Below are 27,191 nucleotides of genomic sequence, written 5' to 3'. Positions count from 1 at the left end.
ATCATTTTATATGTAGAGTTGGGATTATGTTTTCCAATGTGCATTACTTTGCATGTATCAACATTGAATTTCATCAACCATTTTGTTGCCCAGTCACCCAGTTTTGTGAGATCCTTTTGTAGCTCTTCACAGTCTGCCTGGGACTTAACTATCTTGAGTAGTTTTGTATCATCTGCAAATTTTGCCGCCTCGCTGTTTACCCCTTTTTCCAGATCATTTATATTAGAAATCTTCACTAACCTAGGATTGGTTTTAATGGGTTTTTGCACTACAGCTACCCTGTCAACATGGCAGCTCTGCAGGCAAAGGTGAGTGTTTGCAGTTCTGCTCTCATATTCCTGACAGAGGGAAAGTAATCACTCATTGTGATTGGTCAGGAACATGTGATTGAACGTCCTTTTGTGAATAGCTTGGGAAATTGAAGTCTAATATCTGCCGTAACTTTTCATTTTCTTTTTCTCCATTTCTTTCCTAGGTACACGAAGAAACCTCCATAATGATTTATTGGTAGCAGCTGATTCAATTACAAATACAATGTCTTCTTTGGTGAAGGAACTTCATTCAGGTGAGAGAGTTAAACTTTAACATACATGTACACTCCAGAGAGCAATGTAACCAGCGATAGTAATCTTAAAGCCATGTGTTGAAGACTTATCTGTAAAGTATAGTTCTCATCCAGAAAGTAAATCGAAAAATTAGATTACAATTTAATTCTCCCTCAATGAGAAGTCACCAGTAATGAGGATTCTGTTCTACATATAGAACCTGGCTGACACTGTTGTTGATGATTCTAGGGTGCTAGAAACCAGTACGCTCAGTCATAGCTGTATTGACTTCTACAAGGCTAACCCTAATAACTTTTCTTTGCTTGTAGAGTAAGCATATGGGATTCAGAACTCTTGCCAGGGAGCAGAGATGCCACTTTTAATGTCATTTTTTTTACTACAGCAGCTCTTTAAAGACATGAGCTTAGAAGTTGAGATATATTTTTGAGTGAGTTCACACAAACGGTTACTTAATGATTCTGTAGTATTTATAACAGCAATTTGGAGTGCACTTAAAATGAATTCCCATTAGGGAACTCTAGGCATGAATATAAAATTAAAATATACATTTGGCTCAACTTAAACACAGGAATTAAACAGCTGTGCAAAAAGTGGCAATTTTGCCTGCGTGCCTTTGCACAATAGTAGTGATAGTGGGTTTCAGTGAACAGAATAATTGGGCCACAACAAACTTACAAACTTGTTGAGAAAGACCCATCCCAAGATTCTCAGGGCTTTGCTTGTAAAGAACTTCATTGTTCAGCATTTCAGCTATTTGTTAAAGGGCCTTGTGCTTTTAGGAATATCTGCATTCACATCTAAACACAGATTTTATATTTTCCTAACAGATGCCCTAGTTGCTGCTGAACAGTACACTCACCAGTCCAAACCTTGTGTCTCGGCTGCAGAGGCAGCTGTGGAGTTAATAAAGTCCTGCGTGTATTACAGCAGCCATCACTAGTGCTGTTGTAGTTCTTCTTCGAGTGGTGTCCCTGTAGGTGCTTCACGTCAGGTGATTGTGCGCCCCTGCACCTCTAGTCGGAGAAGTTCGAGAGCAGTGTCCAGTTGGGCCCCACGTGCGCTCTCCCCGTCTCGCGCTCTAGCAGCGGTTAAACTGGCACTGTGCGGCCAACACCCCCCTCAGTTCCTTCTCATCCACTCTTGGTCCAAGTCGGGGCTCCAGCAGTGCCTCTACACGACTCACCTCAGATCTAGATTTAGGATTAACTGTATAGTAGAAGATAGGAAAACAAATTATAACTAACTACTCTACCCCTTTTCTTCCTTCTCATTTAAAAATATAAATAAAAACATACTATTTTATGTTATGTTTCGTTCATCCCTTTCTGGGATAACTCCACCTGCGACTGCCCAGGTCCCTGGGTTTTAAATGTGGCCTCTCCTGCCGAGAGGCAGTCACCGTTTCGGACGGACATTCCCAGTGTGTCCGCTGCTTGGGGGAAACGCACATACCCTAGAAGTACTTCCGTTGCCACAACCTTAAGGCCCATGCCAGGAAAGTGAGGGACCTTAAATTCAAACTTATTCTTATGGAGAAATCTCTCAGCCCGGACTCAGATTCAGGACCACGAACTCCTCCCAGTCATCAGTTGCCTATAATCGCCAGCTATGAGACCTTGTTGGCAAAATACAACCACACCAATTATTCGAAACTGTCTGAATTTATTGACTTTATACCAGAAGACAAGAAGGAGCAGTTTAGGTCAGTCATCACTGAAGGCCACCTCCTGGCACAAACAGCTCTCCAGGTATCATTAGACTCGGCAGTCACAGCGGCGAGATCCATTGCAACCACCATAGTGATGCAACGGGCCTCTTGGTTCCACCTGTCTGGATTCCCAAGGGAGGTACAATCCACTGTAGAGGAACTCCCCTTTGAAGGTCCAAAATAGTTTGCGGGTAAGACCGATGAGTCCCTCCATACATTGAAGGACTCTAGCGCGACTCTTCGATCTTTAGGTATCCAGATAATACTTAGTCCGACCATGAGTACAGGGGACTAGACTAGAAGACTTCTCGAGGTCCCTTCCGATCCTATGATTCTATACACCTGCACAAAAATGGAAACAAGGCAGATATTACTCAGAACAACGTTCAAGACCGGCACACCTACACACAACCCAGAGGCAGAGACAAAGACCCACAAGACATAGGCCAACCCCATCTCAACCTTCCATGTTGCAACAACTGGCATCAAATTTGAAGGTTTGGTTGAGGGCTCGACAGACCTCCCCCAATTCCAGTTGCTGAAACCACTTTCCATGAACCATCCATTTACAAAATGTTTAACACCATTCTACCCAGCATAGTGAATTATTATTTCAGACAAGTGGGTACTGTAAATTATCAACACTGGTTATTCCATCCAGTTCACCTCCATTCCCCTTACCCACCCTCTCTCCCCTATCCCTTTGGAGGGACTCCTCTCATGAGCACCTTCTGAGACAGGAAGTAGACCATCTCCTGTAATTGGGTGTGGTAGAACCACTACCGGTACAACAAAGAGGGAAGGGGTTTTATTCTCATTATTTTTTAACCCAGAAGAAGACTGGGGGTTGGAGGCCCATTCTCCACCTGAGAAACCTTAACAAGTTTGTCAGAATAATGGTTCAGGATGGTCACTTTAGCAACAATAATTTCAGCACTGTTTTTTTGCCTTCGACCTGCAAGATGTACCCGGAAAGATAATGGAGCAAATAATTGAGCCATCAATTTGCAAACATCTAGAGGATAATAAGATGATAAGTAGCAGTCAGCATGGATTAGTCAAGAACAAATCATGTCAAACCAACCTGATAGCTTTCTTTGACAGGGTAACAAGCCTTGTGGATGGGGGAAAGTGGTAGACGTGGTATATCTTGACTTTAGAAAGGCTTTTGATACTATCTCACATGACGTTCTCAAAAACAAACTAGGAAATGCAACTTAGATGGAGCTACTATAAGGTGGGTGCAAAGCTGGCTGGAAAACTGTTCCCAGAGAGTAGTTATCAGTGGTTCACAGTCATGCTGGAAGGGCATAATGAGTGGGGGCCCAAAGGGATCAGTTTTGTGTCCGGTTCTGTTCAATATCTTCCTCAGTGATTTAGATAATGGTATAGAGAGTACACTTCTAAAGTTTGCGGACAATACCAAGCTGGGACGGGTTGCAAGTGCTTTGGAGGATAGGATTAAAATTCAAAATGATCTGGACAAACTGGAGAAGTGGGCAGAAGTAAATAGGATGAAATTCAATAAGGACAAATGCAAAGTACTCCATTTAGGAAGGAACAATCAGTTGCACACATACAAAATGGGAAATGACTGCTTAGGAAGGAATACTGCTGAAAGGGATCTCGGGATCATAGTGGACCATAAGCTAAATATGAGTCAACAGTGTAACGCTGTTGCAAAAAAAGCAAACATCATTCTGGGATGTATTAGCAGGAGTCTTGTAAGTAAGACATGAGAAGTAATTCTTCAGCTGTACTCCTCACTGATTAGGCCTCAACTGGAGTATTGTGTCTGGTTCTGGGCGCCAAATTTAAGGAAATATGTGGACAAATTGGAGAAAGTCCAGAGAAGAACAACAAAAATGATTAAAGGTCTAGAAAACATGACCTATGAGGGAAGATTGAAAAAATTGGGTTTGTTTAGTCTGGAGAAGAGAAGACTGAGGGGGGATAGCAGTTTTCAAGTGCATAAAAGGTTATTACAAGGAGGAGGGAGAAAATTTGTTGTTCTTAATCTCTAAGAATAGGACAAGAAGCAATGGGCTTAAATTGCAGCAAGGGAGGTTTAGGTTGGATATTAGGAAAAACTTCCTATCTGTCAGGGTGGTTAAGCACTGGAATAAATTGCCTAGGGAGGTTGTAGGAATCTCCATCATTGGCGATGTTTAAGAGCAGGTTAGACAAACACCTGTCAGGGTGGCCTAGATAATACTTAGTCCTGCCATGAGTGCAGGGGACTGGAGTAGGTGACCTCTGGAGGTCCCTTCCAGTTCTGTGATTCTATGCATACTTTCACATCACCATACATCTATCACACAGGCAGTTTCTCCAATTTCTTTTGGGACAAGATCATTATCAGTACATGGTACTGCCCTTTGGCCTCTCCATGGCTCCCCGAGTTTTTTCCAAAGTTCTAGCAGTAGCAGCAGCCCACCTACACAAACAAGGGGTCATGATATACCGATATTTAAATGACTGTGTACTCAAGGCCCCACTTGGGAAGAAGCCATCGAAGCCACACAAAAGACAGTGTTACTCTTTACAAAACTCAGCCTCCAAATAAACATTCAAAAATCTACAGTGACACCAGTGCAAGAACTAGAATTCATTGGGGCTCACCTAAACTCATTGGAGGCGAACGCCTCACTACCACTACACAGATTCCCCACACTAGTGAACCTGATCAACACTACAGTGAGCAGCCACAAACATCTGCCAAGACTTGCCTCCAACTATTAGGCCACACAGCGGCAACCACCTCTATTGCAAAACTTGCCAGATTGCACGTGCGCTGCCTGCAAGGGTGGCCCAGGACAGCGTACATTCCACACAAACACAGTTTGAGCAAGCCTCTCCACATGCCACCAAAGGTCAAGGACTTGCTACAGTGGTGGACCCATTCGGACAGTGTGTGTGGAGGAGTCCTGTTTCTACAGATTCCCCCACAATGGTAATCACAACAGATGCCTCCCTAGCGGGCTGGGGCTCCCATTTTAAACAATCTAACAGTACAGGGCAGGTGGTCTCCTTCGGAAACAGCACTGCACATAAACATTCTGGAACTGCGAGCAGTTTGCAGTGCATGTGCACACTTCCTGACCGTGATCAAAAACAAAACTGTACAGATCCTGATGGACAACATTGGTTGCATGTTCCATACAAACGAACAGAGAGGAGCAAGGTCACACTCCCTTTGCACCTAGGACTTAAGACTGTGGAACCAGATTCATCCAACACAACATCATCTTATCGGCCACCTACCTACCAGGATATCAGAACGCCACGGCAGACATGTTAAGCAGAAAGTTTTCCTACAATCACAAGTGGGGAGTAAACCTTGGTGACACAGGACATATTCCAACAATGGGGATTCCCCACAATAGATCTATTTGCCACGAGTCAGAACAGCAAATGTCCAACATTTTGCTCCAGAGCAGGCTTGGGACCAGGATCCAGAGGTGACACCTTCCTCCTCAGATGGGATGCACCTCTTCTTTACACTTTCCCTCCTACCCCGTTGTTGTCCAGGGTCATACGAAAGATCAAGACCAACCAATGCAGGGTCGTCCTGATAGCCCCCAAAAGGCCCAGACAAACTTGGTTTCCATACCTACAACAGAGGTCAGAATGTTCACCACATGTCCTCCCACTTCTTCTACACCTCCTGTCACAAGATGCAGGCCAGATCTTCCACTTGAACCTGAAGATACTCCCACCTGAGAGCATGGCTTCCTTGCTCAGAAGCAGTGAAGGATATCTTGCTAAACAGCAGATGATTGACTACACATTTGACCTACCCCCACAAGAACAAACGAATCAGAGCCACCACCTCCGTTCTACTGCTATCCCTGGACTATATATTTCAGCTAAAAAATATCAGCTCTTTCAACGAGCTCACTCAGAGTACACCTTGCAGCGATCACAACCTTTCACCATAAAGTGGATGGGTTCTCAGTCTTTGCCCATCCAATTACAAAATGATTCCTACAAGATGTCTGGAAACTCTATCCCAAACTCAGAGTCCCAATGCCTCCATGGGATCTTAATCTAGTACTTCATTCCCTTACTGGACCTCTGTTCAAACCCTTTGCTACATGTTCTCTAATACACCTTTCAATGAAAATAGCCTTCCTTGTTGCCCTTATGGCATACCCCCCTTACACAATCTTTTTCAAGAACAAGGTCATTCTAAGACCACATCCTAAGTTTCTACCTAAACTACCCTCTTTGTTCCACCTAAACCAACCTATCCATCTTCCTGCATTCTTCCCTAAACCTCAGAAGTGGCATTCCATACTCTGGATGTCAGAAGGGCAGAAGGCTTTTATCTCGAATGGACAAAACCATTTAGGAAGGCACCAAAGCTGTTTCTTTCTACTACGGAGAGATCTAAAGGAGACGCTATATCTAAGCAGAGACTCTCCAGATGGATTTCACAGTGCATTTATCTCTGCTACCGCCAACATGAACTACAACCCCCACTGAGGGTTAGAACACATTCTACCAGTTTGCTGTCCACATTGGTAGCCTTCCTTAATAATGTAACTGTTACAGACATATGTAAAGCATCCACTTGGGCATAAGCCCATACAATAGAACCTCAGAGTTACAAACACCGGAGTTACGAACTGACCAGTCAACCACACACCTCATTTGGAACAGGAAGTACACAATCAGGCAGCAGCAGAGACCCCAAAAAAATGCAACTACAGTGTAGTACTGTGTTACATGTAAACCACTAAAAAATATAAAGGGAAAGCAGCATTTTTCTTCTGCATAGTAAAGTTTCAAAGCTGTATGAAGGCAATGTTCAGCGGCAAACTTTTTTAAAGAACCACCATAACATTTTGTTCAGAGTTATGAACAACCTCCATTCCCAAGGTGTTTGTAACTGTGAGGCTCTACTGTAACATTCCTTCAACACTACGCGATTGAGCAGGACTCAACATCCGACACTTTATTAGGATACCCGGTCTTATCACCGATCACAGACCCAACTCTGAAGCCCCTCCTTTCCACTGAGGGGCACTGTTCTACAGCCACTTGAAGTGGAGCACCCACAGGGACATCACTTGAAGAAGAAGAAGGTTACTCATATTGCGCAGTAACTGAGGTTCTTTGAGATGTGCGCTGTTTGTGGCTGCTCCACTACCCACCCTTCTCCACTGTACTTTGGAGTTCTAGTAAGGTCCTCTGCAGTAGAGAAGGAACTGAGGGGGGGTTAGCCGCAAAGCCCTAGTTAATCGTTGCTCCAGGCGTGAGACAGGGAGAGAGCATGTGCAGCACAACCAGGTACTGCTGTTGAAATTCTCCGACTAGAGGTGCAGGGGCACACAATCACCTGAAGTGGAGCACCCACAGGGACACACATCTCGAAGAACCTCAGTTACTGCACAAGATGAGTAACCTTCTCTTAAGGGACCTTGTGTTTCTTCAGTAAATCACCCCTCAGGCTGAAACATGGTGAATAAACTCTCACCCAAAGACAGATGTCTGCAGTAATTTATTTCTTGCTTTTCATAGTACTGCAGATTTACACTAATGTATCTGAGATCAGACCCTGGCCCACAGTGACTTGTGTCAGGGATACAGGACTTCTGATCTCCAGGCTTCTTTTGAAATCTGTACAGCGTTTGACAAATACAAACACAGCAAGGTTTGTGCTGTTGACAGTTATTTCAGTCTTGTTATGTAAGGCATTTATAATGCATGGGGGACTGAAGATAAAATTAATTACTATCTTGTATTTGATTATATGCAGATACTAAAGAAGACAGATCCCTTGAAAATATCTAAAATAATTTCACTTGTGTAAGTTAGGAAAAGCGTGAATTATACTCAGCTGATGAGATTCAATGGGATTTAACATCTTAGTCAGGAGTTAAACTAGGAGAACGTAACCCTCCTCCAGGCCTGGATTCCCTGCCAGCTATAGTTGCAGACATAATGTTTGGGATGTTTTTGTGAGTCACAGGTGTGAGCTACAGTACCTAGCATCTATTTGGCCTATAGCATCTTCGTCTGCATTCAAAAAACAGTGCCCTGAGGAGAGCAAAAAAGGAAAGGAAGAATTGCTTCTGCAGATATTCAGTAGACAGTAGATAGATTGGAGTATAAAGCATGGGCTTCTCACAAAAAGTTTGACTATCCCCCAGTCCACCTTTCCCTACCCTTAGGAAAGTTCCATGTTGACACAATCTTCCCTGGCCAGGAAATACTGGATACCACTTAGAGCGATGACCAGATAGGTCATTCAAAAGCAACATAAGGTAACATATACTCCTTATCCTAAGGACTAAGCAGGCTGCTGTCTAACTTTCCCAGCCCCACTTAGCTTGAGAAGCAAGAGACAAGTGTAGCAGCCAGACTCGGAACTTGCTTGGAGCCCCAGCTCACCTTTGTGATTTTTTAAAATATTGTTTCATTTCAGTCAGTGATTTCTGCCATCATCCTATTACATATTTCACTTGTTGTGTCGGGCACCATGGAAAAGGCCATTGGTAGAAGCACTTCTGATTTCTCAAAGTGATATTTATCAATTGGCCATAGTCAGAACAATGAAGAAAACGCCAGTTTCTTTGACTTCTCTATTAAAGATCCCCTTTGGTCAGAACCAATTTACACACTCAAGCTTTTCAAGTTGTGCTTTCTATTACTGGTGGTTTTTTCTCTTTCAAAACTCTATTTATATATTTTAAAACATGGGTCAAGGGAAATATCACTTCCTGTAATAACTATTATCTGTTTACATAATGTTACTAGAAATGCTATATACAGAGATATGACCCCTCCCCCCCCCCAAATGAGAAGGAACTTGCCCTTCTGCCCACATTCTCCTCAATATAAATACTAGCCTGGCCCATAAATTCACTTCATCTTAACTGAGTTAAATAAAGTGAGCCTTGTTGCTCAGTTCCAGTTTGTCCTATGTTCCTAAAACCTCATGCTTCAGGGCTTCAGTTGGCCATCTGCGGGGGGTCAGAAAGGGATACCCCCCCATGTATTCTGGGGAAGATTTTGGTCTTTCTCTGAAGCAATACGGTTGAAGTTGGAACACAGGACAGGGTGGTCAGGGGTGAGGTGGCACGGAGCATTCTCCCTCTCAGGTGCTTGTGTGGCTGGTTCTTGCTCACATGCTCAGGATCTAAATGATCACCATATGTGGGGTCGGGAAAGAATTTTCCCCCAGACCAGATTGCCAGTAACTTTGGGTTTTTTTCTTTCCTCTGCAGCATGTGGGTGCAGGTCTCTTGTCAATAATATCTAGCTATAGCTCAATCATTTCCCTGCCATTGCAGGGGTATCTGGCATTTGGGGCTCTTTGGTCTCTTCTATTCTCTTCTGGAGACACACAATAGTCTAGTTTCCTGTGGGCTGTAATTCGATGGCCCCTTCTGGCTTTAAATTCTGTGATTAAACTCTGTGACTCTACTTGCTCCATCAGCATGCACTTCCTTTCTGTCACTGAGATACCTAATGAGAAGTGTATTTCTTGGAACAGAATCTGTTCTCAGTTACAGCTGTGCCACCCCAGTGACTTTCATGAGTGTTGAAGTCTCTCGGCACCTCACATGATTAGGCTTTGAGAACTTTAGTCATTAACATCAAGTTTTCTTCCTCCTGGATCTCCATAAAACTGTTTCAGATTTTCCTTCAGAGCGGATCTTCTTGCTTGGAGTGAGTGCAGACCTGTATTCCACTCCAGTGTGCTGGCATCTTGTGCACTGCAAACTGGAGACTTTTTGCCGCTGTAGTACCCGTCGGGGCGGCACGCATGCTCTGTGCCTCCTCCTGGCTCCTCTCGAGGCTATATGAAGGTGGCACTTCCCTAAACCCTCTCATTTCCTTCTTACCGCCTGCGGCTTCGGTTGGAGCACCCCATGTTGGAATCTCCTCATGATTTCTCTGCTGAGTCACACTCGGGTGATTCGGTATTTCATAGTGTAAATCGTTTCTGGCAGTTAGCACCCATAGTTTGTTAGATTAGTTAGTTTATTTGTGTATTTAGTGGTACAGTTAGTTTGTATAGTTCTGGAGCGTACCCCACGCTTTGGGCATTGCCTGTCCCTACCTGTGACCCCCACATATGCAACTTGTTGTGCCTTGGTGAGAACCACATCAGGGAATAGTGACGTATCTATTGTTCTGTTAAGAAAAGAATGCAGACCGCAAGAGATCTTCATCTAAAGCAGCATTTTGTTGGAACCGGCTGTGAGACCTGCCTTGACACGAGGACCCTGTTCCAACCACTCAGTTAACTGGTATCCTCTACGTCTGTGGGAGCTGGGGACAGACCCAGGGACTTTGATCAGTCATGGAGGCAGGAAAGAGGTCCATCATTATTCCACAGATCCCTTGTAAGAGGACTCATAAAATGGACCGGAGTGCCAGAAATTGAGGAGGGATTTATTCTCCTCTTCATTGAGACAGGACCTCACTGTCAACAAGACTGGTACCCAGAACAGACCCGTGTCTGCCCAGTATCAGGATGGAAGAATCCCAGTGCTGTGCCAGTGACTCCAGAACCATCCATGGGACTGCTGTCAAGTCTGGTCTCTACGGAAACTCCAGCACCATCGCTCTCAGTGCCATTGACCTGACAAGGTTACCTGGCAGCTTCAGACTTGCTTTGTCTAGCTGCCCTGGCATTCCTGCTAACTCAGGATATCAGTGAAGAGACGGTGCCCCAGGCTATCTCAGGCCCTTCATTGTCTTCAGCTTTGGGGCAGAGATTGCCTTCAGCTCCAGTACCAATGAAGAGGCAGGCTCCACCCATTCTCTCACAGCACTGTCTACAAAACCAGCGTTAGTACCGGCGTCCTCCGTATCAGTAGCTACATCAGAGTGGGGTCTGAATCTTGACCCCTCAGTACCAATAGGGGATCCGTCCTCTGTACCGGACCCCATGCAAGACTGTCTACGATGCCAACCAGAGTATCGATGTTACCTTTTCTGTGTTGTACAGTGGACAAGTCAGGTTTTCCAGAGGCCCTACCGGTTGGGCACCCACCACACCTAGTGATTATTCAGACAGTTCTTCTCACTCCAGGTCAGTGTCCTGAAACTCTTCTCATTCCCCACATCAGTGAATGCAATCACATACATCATCCAAACACCCAGGGAGTAAGCACTGGTACTGAGAGAGGAGACATTTCCAAAATAGAGATAGACCTGCCTGGCCCACAATGTACTGGCCTTCTTGCTGTACCCCAGGCTGATAATCCCAGCCTAGGGGTGCTTCTCATTCACACAGATCCAGTTCTCTGCATATGTTGGATGTAAGATCCCCTTGCCAGGGGAATGGCCCAAGCCATGGACCAGCCTGTTGTGGAAGTCCAGGATTCCTCCTGGGCTATTCTCTGTGGTTAACCTTTTGCCGGAGAACAAACCAGTACCACAGGTGACACCTTTGGCTCCAGCAGCACTGTCAACACCCTCCCAGGACAATTTGGTGGCCCTGACTTTGGCTTCCCCAGTCCCAGAGGACTTCAAGTTCTTCCAGGAACTGCTCAGGAGAATGGCTGCAGTTCTGGGTATTTAAGCTGAGCTGGCACAAGAGAATACTCACAAGCTGGTAGACATCCTCCAGGATTCAGCCCTGGAAGCTGTTGTGGTGCTGTAAGGGACCCAGGGCATAGGTTGCCTTGCCTGTAGCAGTCACAGCTGAGCTGAGGTCTGCCCTCCAGAGTTAGGAGTCTCCAAGGAACAGCTGGAGGAATCACAAGGCCAAGTCCCATAACCTGACTCAGAGACCGGAGACCGGGGCAGTACCGGGTTAGAACCGAGAGGCAGGAGTCGGGGTCAGAGTCAGGCCGGGGTCAGAGACCGGAGATCAGCGGCAGTACCGGGTTAGAACTGAGAAGCAGGAATCGGGGTCCGAGTCAGGCCGGGGTCAGAGACCAGAGGCAGTCCTGGGTCAGAACCGAGAGGTGGGAGTCGGGGTCAGAGTCAGGCTGGGGTCAGAGACTGGAGACCAGGGGCAGTACCGGGTTAGAACTGAGAAGCAGGAATCGGGGTCAGAGTCAGGCCAGGGTCAGAGACCAGAGGCAGTCCTGGGTCAGAACCGAGAGGCGGGAGTCGGGGTCAGAGTCAGGCTGGGGTCAGAGACCGGAGACCAGGGGCAGTACCGGGTTAGAACCGAGAGGCAGGAGTCGGGGTCAGAGTCAATCTGGGGTCAGAGACCGGAGACCAGCGGCAGTACCGGGTTAGAACTGAGAAGCAGGAATCGGGGTCAGAGTCAGGCCGGGGTCAGAGACCGGAGACCAGGGGCAGTACCGGGTTAGAACCGAGAGGCAGGAGTCGGGGTCAGAGTCAATCTGGGGTCAGAGACCGGAGACCAGGGGCAGTACCGGGTTAGAACCGAGAGGCAGGAGTCGGGGTCAGAGTCAATCTGGGGTCAGAGACCGAAGACCAGGGGCAGTACTGGGTTAGAACTGAGAGGCAGGAGTCGGGGTCAGAGTCAGGCCGGGGTCAGAGACCAGAGGCAGTCCTGGGTCAGAACCGAGAGGCGGGAGTTGTGGTCAGAGTCAGGCCGGGGTCAGAGACCAGAGGCAGTAGTGGGTTAGAACTGAGGAGAGGCAGGAGTTGGGGTCAGAGTCAGGCTGCCATTGGAGACCAGAGGCAGTACTGGGCTAGAATCAGGAGTCAGGGTCGAAGTCAGGCTGGCATCAGAGACTAGAGATCAGGAGACAAGGCAAAGTCTGGTGTTGCAGCAGGGCAAAGTCTGTGTACTTAGCTAGATACCTTCCTGGGGCAACCACTGGGATTAAATTGGGGCTCTTGGCCAATTAGAGGGCCACAAGGACTGTCACTCTGGGTCTCGTGAGCAGTACTTCCTGCGGCCCCTAGTCTCCACTGGTTGTGCCTCTGCAGGCCTGGGTTCTAGTCCCCAGGTCCTCACATACGCCCTCTTATCGACAGCTAAATCTTTGTGGCACATGTCAGCATCACTAGCCCCAATAGCCAAGCAAACAGAAAAGCAATATTATGTCCCTTCCCAGAAGCTGGAGTGTGTCTATTTCACACCAAAACCCAAACTCATTAATTGTCGTTAATGCGAGGACACCATAAGGAAGATTTAATTCTACCCCAAAAGAAAAAGAACCTGAAAGACTGGACACATTGGGTAGAAAATGTGTGCTACTGCTTCACTCCAAGAGAAAATAACAACCAGCAAGCTCTTTCAGTGGGAGGTGATGTCTAAATTCATGGACAAATTGCCAGACAACTCCAGAGAGAAGTTCAAAGCTTTCTTGACAAAGCGCTTGCTTGTGGCAAAGACCTCACTACAATCTACTGTCAACATAATGTGTGATTCTTCCAGAGCAATGACCACTGCCATCATCAAGAGGAGGGCATCTTGGTTATTTAATTCCGAGATAGCACCAGATATCCAGCAAACCACTGAAATTCTGTCTTTTGATGGACAGTTTGTATTTCCTGACAAGCCAGATGAGGTGTTTCTCTTTTAAAGATTCATGAGTGACTCTCCACTCCTTGGGGGTTTATCTTCCAGCCTCCAAGAAGCGTTAGTACAAGCCCCTGCAGAAATATTCAGATTATTTTCATGGACAGCTCTTCTGTCCTCCCGTATGATACTATGCTTCTTGGAGTAGAGAGAGGCTTCAGAAAAGAAGGTCATCTAACATTACCACTAACACACCATGCTCTCAGCTTCCTGTAAGGACACAACTCTTTGGACTTGTTTTTCGAGGACAGCATAGCAACCAACAATGATCTACACATCCCTTCTAAGTGTGAGGACAGATTATCCCACTTCCTCAGCCCATGGGAACAAATATCTTTAGACAAGTGGGTCCTAAGTACTATGGGTCTGGGATATTCAGTCCCATTCATTTCCACCCCTCCTCCCTACCCTCCTTCTCTGTCCCTTTTCAGGGACCCATCTCATGAATCTGTGCTCCTTCAGGAGGGTCAGGCTCTCCTCACCCTGGTGGCACAGAGTAAGTTTCCCCAATCTTTTTCCTGATCCCCAAACACAAGAGTAGAACTGAGACTGTTCTGGATCCCTGGGCTCTCAATAAGTTCATCAAGCAAGTGAGATTGTGCCTGCTTACCCTAGCTTCAATCCTCCGTTCTCTAGATGGCAATGGTTGGTTGGCTGCCCTTGTTCTTTTAGACACATATTTCAGTATAGCTGTGTTACCCTGCCTCAGGAAATTCCTCAGACTTGTCATCATCAGTACATGGTACTCCCCTTTGGCCTGTCATCACCAAATGTGTGGTGGCCTTCTCTAGGAGGAACGGGATACATGTCTTCCCTTACCTTGATGGTTGGCTGGTCCAGGGGTTCTCTCACAGTCAGGTCCATTGCCATCCATTGACTATATCATCCACCTGTTCAATCACCTTCATCTTATCCTGAACAGAGAAAAGTCTGCACTGATTCCTGCCCAGAGACTCGAGTTTGCTGGAGCACCACTGAGTGTGGTTAGGGTGGAACCACCTTAATGTAGCCTCAGGAAGGGCCATGAGGAGGTATAAGGCATGTGCACTGTCTCAAGGGGTGGTAAAAAGTCTCCAGCTCGCAGTGCAGAAGGCAGTACACACCTGAGCAGAATACACATCTGCACCCACATCTCAAAGAACAACTGTGACCCAACAGGTAAGTCACCATTTTCTTTCTGTGTCTGACCCATTCCCCAGTGTCCCGTTGTTTGGGTTATATAACTCTGAGTCTCTTTGACGGCTCAACAGTGGCTGCACAGGTGCACAAGAGGACCGATGGTCTTTGTATATCATGCTACACGTGGCCAGGCACAGTCCTATAGGCAAGTGCAGGCACTGCCCCCTGCTGGGGTGAGTGTGAAAATGGAAGTCATTAAACCAGTCGGTAGAAGGAGCATACGCTCTGCCAATTGAAAGGATGGTGCAGCTGCCACTACAGCATGAAAGAATTCCAGCTTAGTCGGTCTGAAGTACTCCTGAGGGCTCCCACTCCAGCACAGCCCCTTCCCTCTTCCCAGTGTGAGTCTCACAAGCCAATGTGGTTCTTAGCGAGCTCCCTCCTATAGAAAACCGCTTTCTAGCAACTCGTTTCCATGTGTGTTTGTCTGACATTTGTTTGTTTTTGAAGCAGAGGAAGTAGGTGAAGAAGAAGAGGAAAAAATGCAGAATGGCAAGGACAGAGGTAAAAGAATCTCAGCTGTAAAACACTTTTCCCATTTATTTCTGTGTCTGAGATTAGAGTGTGTCTGCAAAGTCTCCACTTCAGTGTGCCAAGCACTGCAGAGGCATTCATGTAACGGCTTTGAGTTCGGGCAGTTTATGGAGGCTCCTTGTTGCTGTTACACCTCCTCCAGACACTCAGCTGGGCCCATCAGGCTTGTCTTTCTGTTCCTCTCGCTGCCCTGTTGTCTGTTTGCTCTCTCCATTTCTGCCATTGCTTGGGACACTAGTAATGTCCAGGTTTCATAGAATCATAGAATATCAGGGTTGGAAGGGACCCCAGAAGGTCATCTAGTCCAACCCCCTGCTCGAAGCAGGACCAATTCCCAGTTAAATCATCCCAGCCAGGGCTTTGTCAAGCCTGACCTTAAAAACCTCTAAGGAAGGAGATTCTACCACCTCCCTAGGTAACGCATTCCAGTGTTTCACCACCCTCTTAGTGAAAAAGTTTTTCCTAATATCCAATCTAAACCTCCCCCATTGCAACTTGAGACCATTACTCCTCGTTCTGTCATCTGCTACCATTGAGAACAGTCTAGAGCCATCCTCTTTGGAACCCCCTTTCAGGTAGTTGAAAGCAGCTATCAAATCCCCCCTCATTCTTCTCTTCTGCAGACTAAACAATCCCAGCTCCCTCAGCCTCTCTTCATAAGTCATGTGCTCTAGACCCCTAATCATTTTTGTTGCCCTTCGCTGGACTCTCTCCAATTTATCCACATCCTTCTTGTAGTGTGGGGCCCAAAACTGGACACAGTACTCCAGATGAGGCCTCACCAGTGTCGAATAGAGGGGAACGATCACGTCCCTCGATCTGCTCGCTATGCCCCTACTTATACATCCCAAAATGCCATTGGCCTTCTTGGCAACAAGGGCACACTGTTGACTCATATCCAGCTTCTTGTCCACTGTCACCCCTAGATCCTTTTCTGCAGAACTGCTGCCTAGCCATTCGGTCCCTAGTCTGTAGCGGTGCATTGGATTCTTCCATCCTAAGTGCAGGACCCTGCACTTATCCTTATTGAACCTCATCAGATTTTTTTTGGCCCAATCCTCCAATTTGTCTAGGTCCTTCTGTATCCTATCCCTCCCCTCCAGCGTATCTACCACTCCTCCCAGTTTAGTATCATCCGCAAATTTGCTGAGAGTGCAATCCACACCATCCTCCAGATCATTTATGAAGATATTGAACAAAACCGGCCCCAGGACCGACCCCTGGGGCACTCCACTTGACACCGGCTGCCAACTAGACATGGAGCCATTGATCACTACCCGTTGAGCCCGACAATCTAGCCAGCTTTCTACCCACCTTATAGTGCATTCATCTAGCCCATACTTCCTTAACTTGCTGACAAGAATACTGTGGGAGACCGTGTCAAAAGCTTTGCTAAAGTCAAGAAACAATACATCCACTGCTTTCCCTTCATCCACAGAACCAGTAATCTCATCATAAAAGGCGATTAGATTAGTCAGGCATGACCTTCCCTTGGTGAATCCATGCTGACTGTTCCTGATCACTTTCCTCTCATGTAAGTGCTTCAGGATTGATTCTTTGAGGACCTGCTCCATGATTTTTCCAGGGACTGAGGTGAGGCTGACTGGCCTGTAGTTCCCAGGATCCTCCTTCTTCCCTTTTTTAAAGATTGGCACTACATTAGCCTTTTTCCATTGTCTCTGTATTCAGATGTACTGAAATATTTTCCTTCAGCAAGTGGCCATGTACAAGTGTAAGCATGGCAGGAAAGGAGTTACTCTGAGTGGTACAAGAGGAACTTTTAATGATGTGAGGTTAGATATAGAAAATGGAGGCTGAATTATCAGGAAAGTTTCTGGAAATCGGGTGTGCGAGGCTGTGGAATTGTCAACCAAGGGAAGCAGGAAAGCCTTGTGGGTTGAGGCATTTAAAACGTGTCTGGACACAGTGTTCAGCAATATTCTGCTGAGAACAATCCTGCACAGACGGCAAAATGGGGCCTCTTACAGTAGGTCTAATCCCATGATTCTAAGTGTAGTTAGAACTAATCCTCCCCAGGCAGCTCTTCCTCTGGCTTCTAAGGATGTGGAAGTAACGTGGGGCTGTCACAACATTGTTGTGCAGGTGCACCAACGATCCCCTATCCAACAGGGCTCAGGAGAAAGAAAACCCAGGCGAGCGGTGTGGGGAGTGGAATACCAATCACTGGACTTTGGTTTGGGGGTTTCACCTGTGCCTTCCTCAAATGACTGAACAGAAAACCCCTTATCCTGGTGTCGCCATGGGTGCTTGGGTGAAGGTATTTGCCACCACCTCTTCTTCCCTCTTTGCCAGGAATGGAATTTACAGTAGTTGTACTGAGTCTCGATTGCACTGAGGTTCCTCAATTCAGGCTGTGCCCCTTAGTGTGACCCTGATTTGCTTGTGGAGCTGATTGCTCGCACTTTCCACGTTTAAATTAAGAATGGACAAAGAGATTTGGATTAGACAAGTATCAGTCCAAACATTCATGTCTCACCTGAGACAAATCATTGCTGAGCTTTGACAACATTGGATTTTTATTCTTTATCGTTCCATGCACCTCTTCACTTCCTGCTTCTGGCTGGGATGAAATTTCACACAAGAGACTGTTCTCACAAGATCTCCAGGCCAAATACATACTGAGAAGGTGTGACCCTTTCTCAGGGCACCCAGGATTGAGAGTCACCTTGTTACCTCCTTTCTCCAGCGTGAGGGACTTTTTCTTATGGTAGCTGGGTGTCAGCTCTTGTACAGCACCAGCCTTTAAACCATTCAAACACTGTCCTCAGGACTCTGTCAGGCCTATCTTGCTTTGCAGACTACCTTAGATGCACCCAAATCCCTGCACCTCTTTTGAAGAGCATTCCCCTGCAGCATCCAGCCCCTATCACTGGACACTCACAGAAATTACCAAGTAAGCTGCCTCCCAAAGAGAGATACACAGCTGGAAGATTATGATTCAGGTTTCACACTTTATGTCAACACAGCACTGTAATCTATGTATAGTAAAAACAAATATATTTATCAGCTGTGATACAGGAGGGCCAGGGAGCAGTGGTAGAGGGGAAATATATAAGCCCTAGGCTAATTAAGGTGTGGTTCCCTGTAGACTAGGGAGGGTTGCTACAGGTTAAGTGGAGCACCTGCAGTCAATTAAGCCCTGTCAGGAACCTAATAAAACCCCCTGCTTCAGGCAGTCAGGGGAGGAGGAGGAAGGAGAGAGGACTGGAGCTTTGTAAGATTTGAAAAACCAAAGAACCGAAGTAAGGGAGACCCTGCCCCGGCAGGCGAGGGAGATTCCCTCCCACAGGGTCTAAGGACCGAAGGTTCCCCACCCAAGGGGGAAGAGGGTAAGAACCCGCAGGGGTTGAGAGGGGCTGGGACTCAGAGTGAGGAGCAAACCCAGACCCCTCCCCCACTTCCCTCCTCTACCACCTTCCCGGGCCACTAGCGGGGACCTCAGTGGCCCAAGAGCAGGGGCAAGAGGTGGCGTCTTAGCCCCCCTGCCAAGAAAAGCGCAGGACCCACCATACTAACATCGGCCATCTTGCCACACAACAAAGAACAGAGAGTCACAGATTCAAGTTAGTATTGAGTAAGAATAATGGAAACAGAAATGGTTACAAACACAACAGAAGTGTAACACTCATTCTAGAGACTACGGGCTTGTCTACCCTTAAAACTCTGCACCAGCACCGCTGCACTGCTGTAGCACTTCAGTGTAGACACTACCTATGCCAACAGGAAGGGTTCTCCCATGGGCGTAGGTAATCCACCTCCCTGAGAGGCAGTAGCTAGATTGATGGAATAACTCTGCACAGGGTCTTAGGTTGACTTAATTGCACTAATCAGGGGTGTGGATTTTTCACATCCCTGACCAACTTAGTTAACAGACCTAATTTGCTAGTGTAGACCAAGTCTAAGACTTAGTAGACCACAACCCTTGTCTAATGCAGTTTCTCATCCTCAAAGTCTCTCTGCAGAGTTTACTAGTTTTCATTGAATCCAGGATCCATTCCTTCCCAAACCATCCCCCTTTGCCAAGGGTGTGCTCAGTGAAATGGATAACCATGTCCTTTTGCTTCTCCGTATATTTCCCAAAGGCTGTTCTCCTTGTTCCCAGAGTCAGGGTAACTGCCTGGGGTTCATACTCTGGGGTGCTCACCTGTTGAGTTTGCATCCCTCATTAACCTGTTTTTCCTGTTGACTCAACATTGAAATGGGGCTTCCTGTGTGTCGTCTTTACAACACTTAATTTACCTCAGAGACCGGGATAGCTGAAGAGACGTGCTTTTGTCTGGCAGATGACCTGTTCATCCACTCTTCCTTGTTACAGACTTGAAAGCATAATTTTTATACACAAGCAAAGAAGATTCCTTGTATAGTGTCAGTATATACATTTCATAGTGATATTATAAGCAGTGTGGTGTTGGCTTTTGTTTGATACCTCACAAGACACTTGGGTAAATACTCTGAAAGCAGTGTGTCAGGTGTAGTGAGTTTGTCAGGCCTGATAGGAGTTGCTGTTAAGAATAGTGAACCCTTTGCCAGTTGGTATTGTGGGGGTTTTAGGGTTACAGGAGCAGCCAGATGTTTGGGGCTTCTCTGACTCCTCGGAAGTTCACCCAGCCCTGGTTGAAATGACAGGCTTGCTTGGGCTTTTGGGCTTTCTTTTACTAGCAATAACACATCTGACTTCAGTGAAATCAACAGGTTTTGAAGGTAATTTCATGTTGGCTTTAAATCGTACAAGGCTCTTCTCCCTAGGATCTTTTTCTTTAATTAGATATTTTGGATGCTTATTAGATGTTCACTCTCTTTTTCCAAATGTGTAATGTACCTTGCATGGAAAATAGGGGGAAGAGAGGGAGTTTGAAGATTCTTATGAGTCATCACTGAACAGTAAGAAGTAGTTCTTTGAGTCCACCAGCAGTAATCTGTTTCATTTACCCTACATTCACTAATCTTTTTTTAATCTGTGCATGTATTTCTCGCATGCCAGTTACTGTAGTATCTTCTAGGCACCATTTCTGCCTATGCCTTCCGTACACAATGAACCCTCGGCTAATGTTTGAATTGACTTTGCCAATACATAATTCCCAGTCCTTCCCGACTTGCTGGGCTACCATTAGAGAGACAAGGTCAATGAGGTAATATTTTTTATTGGCCTTTTGTTGGTGAGAGAGACAAGCTTTCGAGCCACACAGAGCTCTTCTTCTGGTCTGGGGAAGGAACTCCCCGCATCACAGCAAAATGCAAGGTGGAACAGACTGTTTAACATAAGTCGTTAGCATCTATTGTAAGAAACCGTTCAAGGTAGAGTCATAGGAGAAAAAGAGGGGGTTGGTGGGCTACAGATTGTTGTAATAGGCCATATATCTAGTGTCTCTGTTCTGTCCATGATTTTTAGTGTCTAGCAGAGTAATGAATTTAAGCTCCCAGGCTTGTCTGTTGAGAGTGTTGTGCAGGTTTTCTTTGAGGATGAGGCCTGAGAGGTCTATAGAGTGATAGCTTTGTGAAAAGTGTTCACCCACAGGGGATAGGGAGTTTTTGTCCGTCATCATTTTCCCGTGTGAGTTCACTTGAGAGCAGAGTGATTGTCTGGTTTCACCCACATAGTTCTTATTGAGGGATTTAGTGCACTGGATGAGGTATACCACATGTTGTGATAGGCATGTGTAGGACCCATGGATTTTGAAAAGTATGCAGTGTGAGGTGCTGATCGTTGTAGAACTGGAGATATGTCTGCAGGTTTTGCATCTGTTGTTCTGACAGGGTTTGGTGCCACTTTGAATTGGTGTCCTTGTCTGTGGGGAGCTTGTTTCTGATGATGAGCTTGGAGGGGTTGGGGGTTGTTTAAAGACCAGAAGTGGGGGTTCAGGAAAGTTTTCTTTCAGAATGGGGTCCCCATCGCATATGGGTTGTAGTTGTTCGATGATATTGCGTCTGGGCTCCAGTGTGAGGTGGCAGGTGACCACCAGTAGTGTGAGGTCAGAGGGGTTTTAGGGGGTTGTCCACTGTCTTGCAAATATTTGAGGCAGGCAGCTATGCTGTCATTGTGAGGGACAATGGTGTATTGGGAAGTGACATCCATGGTGGTAAGGATGGTGTTCTGAGGGAGGCTCTTAATTTTGCAGAGTTTGTGGAGGAAGTCGGTTGTGTCCTGGAGGTAGTTGGCCCTTTGTGTGGTGAGTAGTTTGAGGATGGTTTCTATGAGTCCTGATATTCCTTCAGTCAGAGTGCCATGGCCAGATACACAAGCCAGGGAACCCTGGCAGACCCACTGTATGTTGGGAGCATGTCGAAGGTCCCTGGGTGAGTTTGTGGGGGATGTATTTGTAGAGTTTCTCTTGGAGTTGTTTGGGGGAAGGATTTGATGACATCCATAAGTTCCTGGGTAAATTGTGGTGTGGGGTCTTCTCTAAATTCTTCATAGTAGGCAGTATTGGACAGCTGTGGGTTGGCCTTGTTAATGTAGTCATCACGATTGATAACTACAGTAGAACCCCCTTTGTCTGCTGCTTTGATCACTGTCCAGTGGTTAGATTTCAGGGACCTCACGGCTGTCCTCTCTGCAATGGAGAGATTATGGTGGATGTGATGTTTGTTAAGGATTTCGCAGTCAAAGGAAACCTGCACAACACTTTCAAAAGATGAGCCTGGCAACTTAAATTCATTACTCTGCTAGATACTAAAAATCACGGACTGAACAGAGACACTGGATATATGGCTTATTACAACGATCTGTAGCTCTCTGACCCCCTTTTTCTCCTATGACTGCAGGGGTGTTAATGGGCCATGCCTGTTCCTGCCCAGCTGAACCTGCTTGCCCTCAATTCTCTGCTCCCTGGCTCTTCCTGCAGGTGCAGTTAATAGGTCTACCTGGCCACCTTAGCCCCTTCCAGTCCTGTGTGGGGTGAACACACACCCAGGCGTGAGAGTTTGGCCAGCAGTATTTGATAAGCACATGCCTGCGCCCTAGATGTCCTGGTGATAGTTAGTCTTTAGTACAGTTAGTTAGTACTGTTAGTCTTTTTGCTACTGGCACCAAAAAAAACAAACATTTTAAAATCAGATATTTAGTTTTTAAGCCAGGACCACCTCTATCCCTACTCCCCACAGAGAGTCTCTAATACGATGTCAGAACCAAAATCCTTAGGGTTAAAAACCTGAAGCTTCAATGACGTTTAAAGACGGGCATTCCCAATGCTTGTTTTGTCTTGGGGAGGGACATGTCCCGGAGCCAGTGGTCCATAAGTTGCTCCTACTGAAAACAAACTCCTAAAGCTAGAGAAGTCTACCTAAAATTGTTCATCCTCAGACCCTGAAAGGAAAGATGCAGCTAAACATCAGTCCTCCCATAGTTTCTCTCCAGGGGCACCCAGAGAGCTGAGATTCCACCCCAGGCACTTGGGCTCCATAAAACAGTGCCATTGGTTCTTCGTATGTCGTTCTCCATTTGATTAAAGAATCATAGAATCATAGAATATCAGGGTTGGAAGGGACCTCAGGAGGTCATCTAGTCCAACCCCCTGCTCAAAGCAGGACCAATCCCCAATTAAATCATCCCAGCCTGGGCTTTGTCAAGCCTGACCTGGCATTGGCCATCGTCAAAAGACAGGACACTGGGCTAGATGGACCTTTGGTCTGACGCAGTGTGACTGTTCTTATGTCCCCTGTTTGAGCCGTTAGTAAAATGTTCCATACACCACTTACCAATGAAGGCTACCTTTTAAAATAACTTTTTACACCAGCTTGAAGGGTAGGGGAGAGAACCTTGTGGTGGGTCCCTCTTGTATCATGTCTCATGGGACAGGGTCATCCTTAGGCCTCATCCCATGTTCCTGCCTGCGGTAGTTTGGAGTTCCACAGGAACCAGTTTATTCCTATCCCATTTTTATTCCCTAACACTCACTCAATTCCAGGGGAAGCTAAACATCATGAAATAATAGTAAGGGCATTATTGTACTAATCATACAACCCTAACAAGATGAAGTCACGTAGGAGCACACCTAGGCTTTGACGCCTTGTGGCCTTTGCAGATAGGATATAAGGCAGTATGCTCTCAGAAATTCTCTAAATGGGTCTCCACATGTATAAGAACATGTTACGAGTTTTCCAAATTAGAGCAACCTCCTCATGTTGGAACTCATTCCCCTAGAGCTCAGGCAGCCTCTGTTTCCTGTTTGAAGAATGTCCCTATTTCTGAAATCTATAGAGCAGCTACATGTATATCAGTTCTACATTCACAAGATGCTGTTCTTTGGTAGAGGCTTCCAAATTGGATGTCCGCTTTAGTAGCGCTGTCCTGAAGTCACTGGTTAAGTAGGACTCCTATTACCCACCTCTAAGCAAACAGTACACAAGAACATAAAAACAGCCACACTGGGTCAGTCCAAAGGTCCATCTAGCCCAGTATCCTGTCTTCTGACAGTGGCCAAGGCCAGGTGCCCCAGATGGAATGAACAGAACAGGGAATCGTCAAGTGATCCAAACCCTGTTGCTCATTCCCAGCTTCTGGCAAACAGAGGCTAGGGACACCATCCCTGCCAAGCCTGGCTGATAGCCATTGATGGACCTCTCCTCCATGAACTTATCTAGTTCTTTTTTGAACCCTGTTATAGTCTTGGCCTTCACAACGTCCTCTGGCAAGGAGTTCAACAGGTTGACTGTGCAGTGTGTGGGGGAAAAAACACTTCCTTTTGTTTGTTTTAAATCTGCTGCCTATTAATTTCATTTGGTGACCCCTAGTTCTTGTGGTATGAGAAGGAGTAAATAACACTTCTTCCTTATTCACTTTCTCCACACCAGTCATGATTTTATAGACCTCTATCGAATCCATCCTTAGTCATCTCTTTCCAAGCTGAAAAGTCCCAGTCTTATTAATCGCTCCTCACATGGCAGCTGTTCCATACCCCTAATCATTTTGTTGCCCTTTTCTGAACCTTTTCCAATTCCAATATATCTTTTTTAAAAGGGGCGACCACATCTGCACTCAGTATTCAAGATGGGGAGTACCATGAATTTATAACTGTTTGTTAGTCACCAAGAGTAGAATCCATGTGGACAATCATGCAAAGAAGAAAGAATGGTTACTTACCTTTGATAACTGGTTCTCCAAGATATGTTGTCCACAAAGATTCCACAACCCACCCTCCTTCTCCGCTACTGTGGAGTCCTACTCCTCTGGGATTCTGTATTGGTGAGGTAACTGAGGGGCTGTTGGGACTGTTCTTCCCTTTATGCTCTCGGCTGGGGGTGTTGAGGACATCTAGGGTGCAGGTCTGGCCCCAATGGACACTGCCAGCCAAAATAATGTGATCTCTTGTGCATGGGGTGCACGTAGAGTGGAATCCATGTAGACAACGCATCTTGAAGAAAGACAGTTACTATAAGGTAAGTAACTGTTCTTTACCTTCCATACCTCAAAGGAGTTTGAGAGACTTAATTCATTGTCTGTAAAGTTGTTTGCATTCCTGGGATGAGAGGTGCCCTATAAGTGCAACATTGGTTGGGTTTGTTTTTTTTTTTTCATTTTGTTGCAGTCAGTTACCTGCCTTATAAATTTCCCCCTCCTCCTCCTCTCCCCATGTGTTGCAGGTTAGATGGAAGAACCCAGACTGTACAGTAATTCAAGTAAGTATGGGGATCTTTCTTCTTCCCAAAGACCCTGCTTTATTCATGCTGCTGTAATGGATATGACTGACTCACTCATAACCTGACATTGTCCTTTTCCTTATTTATATTCATGTACAAGATGGAGAATATTCCCCATTGGTCTGTTACTGCACATCCTCTTTAAAGTGTCAGGTTTTCACTCTAAAACCCAATCATGATTCCATTTAAATTAGTGGGAAAACTTCTATTAACTTCAGTGAGAGCAGGTTGAGGATCATTATTCTCTTATTGTTTGTGCTGCGGGAGCACTTAGAGGCTTAGGTCAGGCAACAGGACCCATTGCTCTAGTTAGCTGTACAAATGTGCAGTGAAATACAGTTCCTAACCCAGAGAGCTCACAATCTAGCTTATAAAAGGACATCGCAGGTGGTGGGGAAGGATGCGATAACTGTAACAGTAAAAGACTGGATCCTGTGTTGATGATGCCCCTGAAAAACATGAATAAGATCTTTATCTTCCCCCATGTGAAAAGCCTGTAGGAGGCCGTCACATGATATTTGGCATACCCACAAAAGGTGATCTTTCACCATGTTCAGTGAGGAGAGGGGAGAACTCCTGTAGCAGAGAAACATCACCTGGGGGACACACATCATAATCCAGAAGTGGTTAGCTCAGGGGACTGGGAATGGGATATGCAGTCTTTCATTTCCAGGTTTCTGTTTCCAGGCCACACCAGGTCAGAGGACTAGAGCTATGAGAAGTGGACAGGAGAAAAACAAACTTTATCTTCTAAGTTAGCAGTTCAAACTCAGCCCATGTACATAGTGGGCCCAAGTCCTTAACATCTGTTCAGTGGGCTGTGTGAAAAAAGTTTCTCAATCCACACAGCAAAACCAAAATTGTCATCTAAGGTGACTTGCAATGGGAGAAAAATGAGGCCTGTGCATTTTTGGGGGGTTGGGGTTTTTATATGGATCAAGGCAGCCTGAGAGCAGCGAAGGATTCTGGGGAGGGGGAGGGTTGTTTTTACATTAGAAATTCAGCTCCTGTTTAGCCTGGGAACGTGTCTGGTAACTGGAGAGTTATCACAAGGTTGAAAGTCGAGCAGTGGTGAGGGGAGGGGATTGTTAACCAGACTGCTTAAAAACACTTTTTGTTTGTTTTTGTTAATGCCTAATTACTTACAATGATTAGCTACCATTTTGGAGAGAAGAACATCTCTGTTAAAGATTCAGCACCTTCAACCATCCGTGTAAAGTTGAACACTAACAATCCTCTGCAGCCCCCAACAGGTCCTCCAGCAAACCTGGGAAGGACCAGAGCTGACATTCCTGGCATTGCTAAATTAAAAAACAAATAGAAACTTACCAACCAGCCCCCTTCCAGGCTTTCTGTGTCCTTCATGGTGACTCAAAAAAGGACCCAAGCCCTTTTTAAAGAAGAATAACTTACAAGTCACCTTTAAAATCTAGTTGTTCTTCTTCAAGTGGCCTCTGCACATTCCCACGTGTGCGATCAAGGTACCTATGCCATGAGCTTCTGGAATCTTCTGGTGAGCGGTGTTGTTGCTGTTCCCTGCCCCTCATGAAGGCTCCTGAGGGTGTAAATCCAGTTCCATTCTGTCTGGCCACGCAAAGTTCAGTGGGCTCCGATCCCACCCAGTGTCCTCGACGATTCCCTTGTTGGTTTTTCTTCTTTCTGCCCCTTGGAAGCTGTTTATGTTTGCAGTTAGATTGGCAGTTAGTCAGGCTTTGCGTAAAAGAGAGGAGGCAAGTCCATGCAACAGGGGCAACGTCAGGACCTTCAAAGGCTGGAGAGCTGCCTCGCCCCTTTGCTGACAGGGACTTCTCTTCGGACTGTTGTCTAAGGCTGGTTTCTGTAAGTCCAGCAGCGACTTTGGAGAGATGCTCTCCACACAGGCTGTCTGACTGGCATAGATGGCAGGTCTCTGGATCTATCCTGGTCAGCTAAGTCCGGTGCCAAGGATCCAGCACACTTCGACTCTGACCTAGTGTAGTACTGAGGACCTGGCACTGCTGACTGGAGAATTCACACTCCCCATCCCAGTTTCCCCAGTTCATCAGAGTCCTAGAGTAGGAATTCTGGTACTAGGAGG

General features: G+C 46.1%; 1 protein-coding gene and 1 long non-coding RNA gene across 15 annotated transcripts in view; one reads left to right on the top strand and one right to left on the bottom strand.

Moving 5' to 3' along the window:
• The window catches only part of DTNB (dystrobrevin beta), a 383,895-nt gene that overhangs the window by 348,838 nt on the left and 7,866 nt on the right, over positions 1-27,191 (top strand). For 12 of the 13 annotated variants that reach the window (XM_074947300.1, XM_074947299.1, XM_074947308.1 and 9 more), the window contains 3 exons: positions 476-565; positions 15,374-15,427; positions 25,058-25,093. In XM_074947300.1, coding sequence (XP_074803401.1) covers positions 476-565; positions 15,374-15,427; positions 25,058-25,062 — 149 coding nt within the window. In that variant the 3' untranslated portion in view covers positions 25,063-25,093. The remainder of the gene's footprint in view (positions 1-475; positions 566-15,373; positions 15,428-25,057; positions 25,094-27,191) is intronic. The other variant, XM_074947301.1, reaches the window with a different exon arrangement.
• Positions 517-26,874, bottom strand: LOC141984335 (uncharacterized). 2 transcript variants are annotated; one of them, XR_012638719.1, is made up of 3 exons: positions 26,444-26,874; positions 1,862-2,616; positions 517-1,772 (listed from the first exon to the last, which is right to left on the bottom strand). It is a non-coding gene; the product is annotated as an uncharacterized LOC141984335 (long non-coding RNA). The 2 variants fall into 2 exon arrangements; XR_012638718.1 differs by having other exon boundaries at positions 2,244-2,616.

This window comes from Natator depressus, chromosome 3, assembly GCF_965152275.1.
Source record: "Natator depressus isolate rNatDep1 chromosome 3, rNatDep2.hap1, whole genome shotgun sequence".
NCBI classification, from domain to species: domain Eukaryota; kingdom Metazoa; phylum Chordata; order Testudines; family Cheloniidae; genus Natator; species Natator depressus.
The sequence above is the reverse complement of the archived record's forward strand: the minus strand, read 5'-3'. Positions and strand labels throughout refer to the sequence as shown.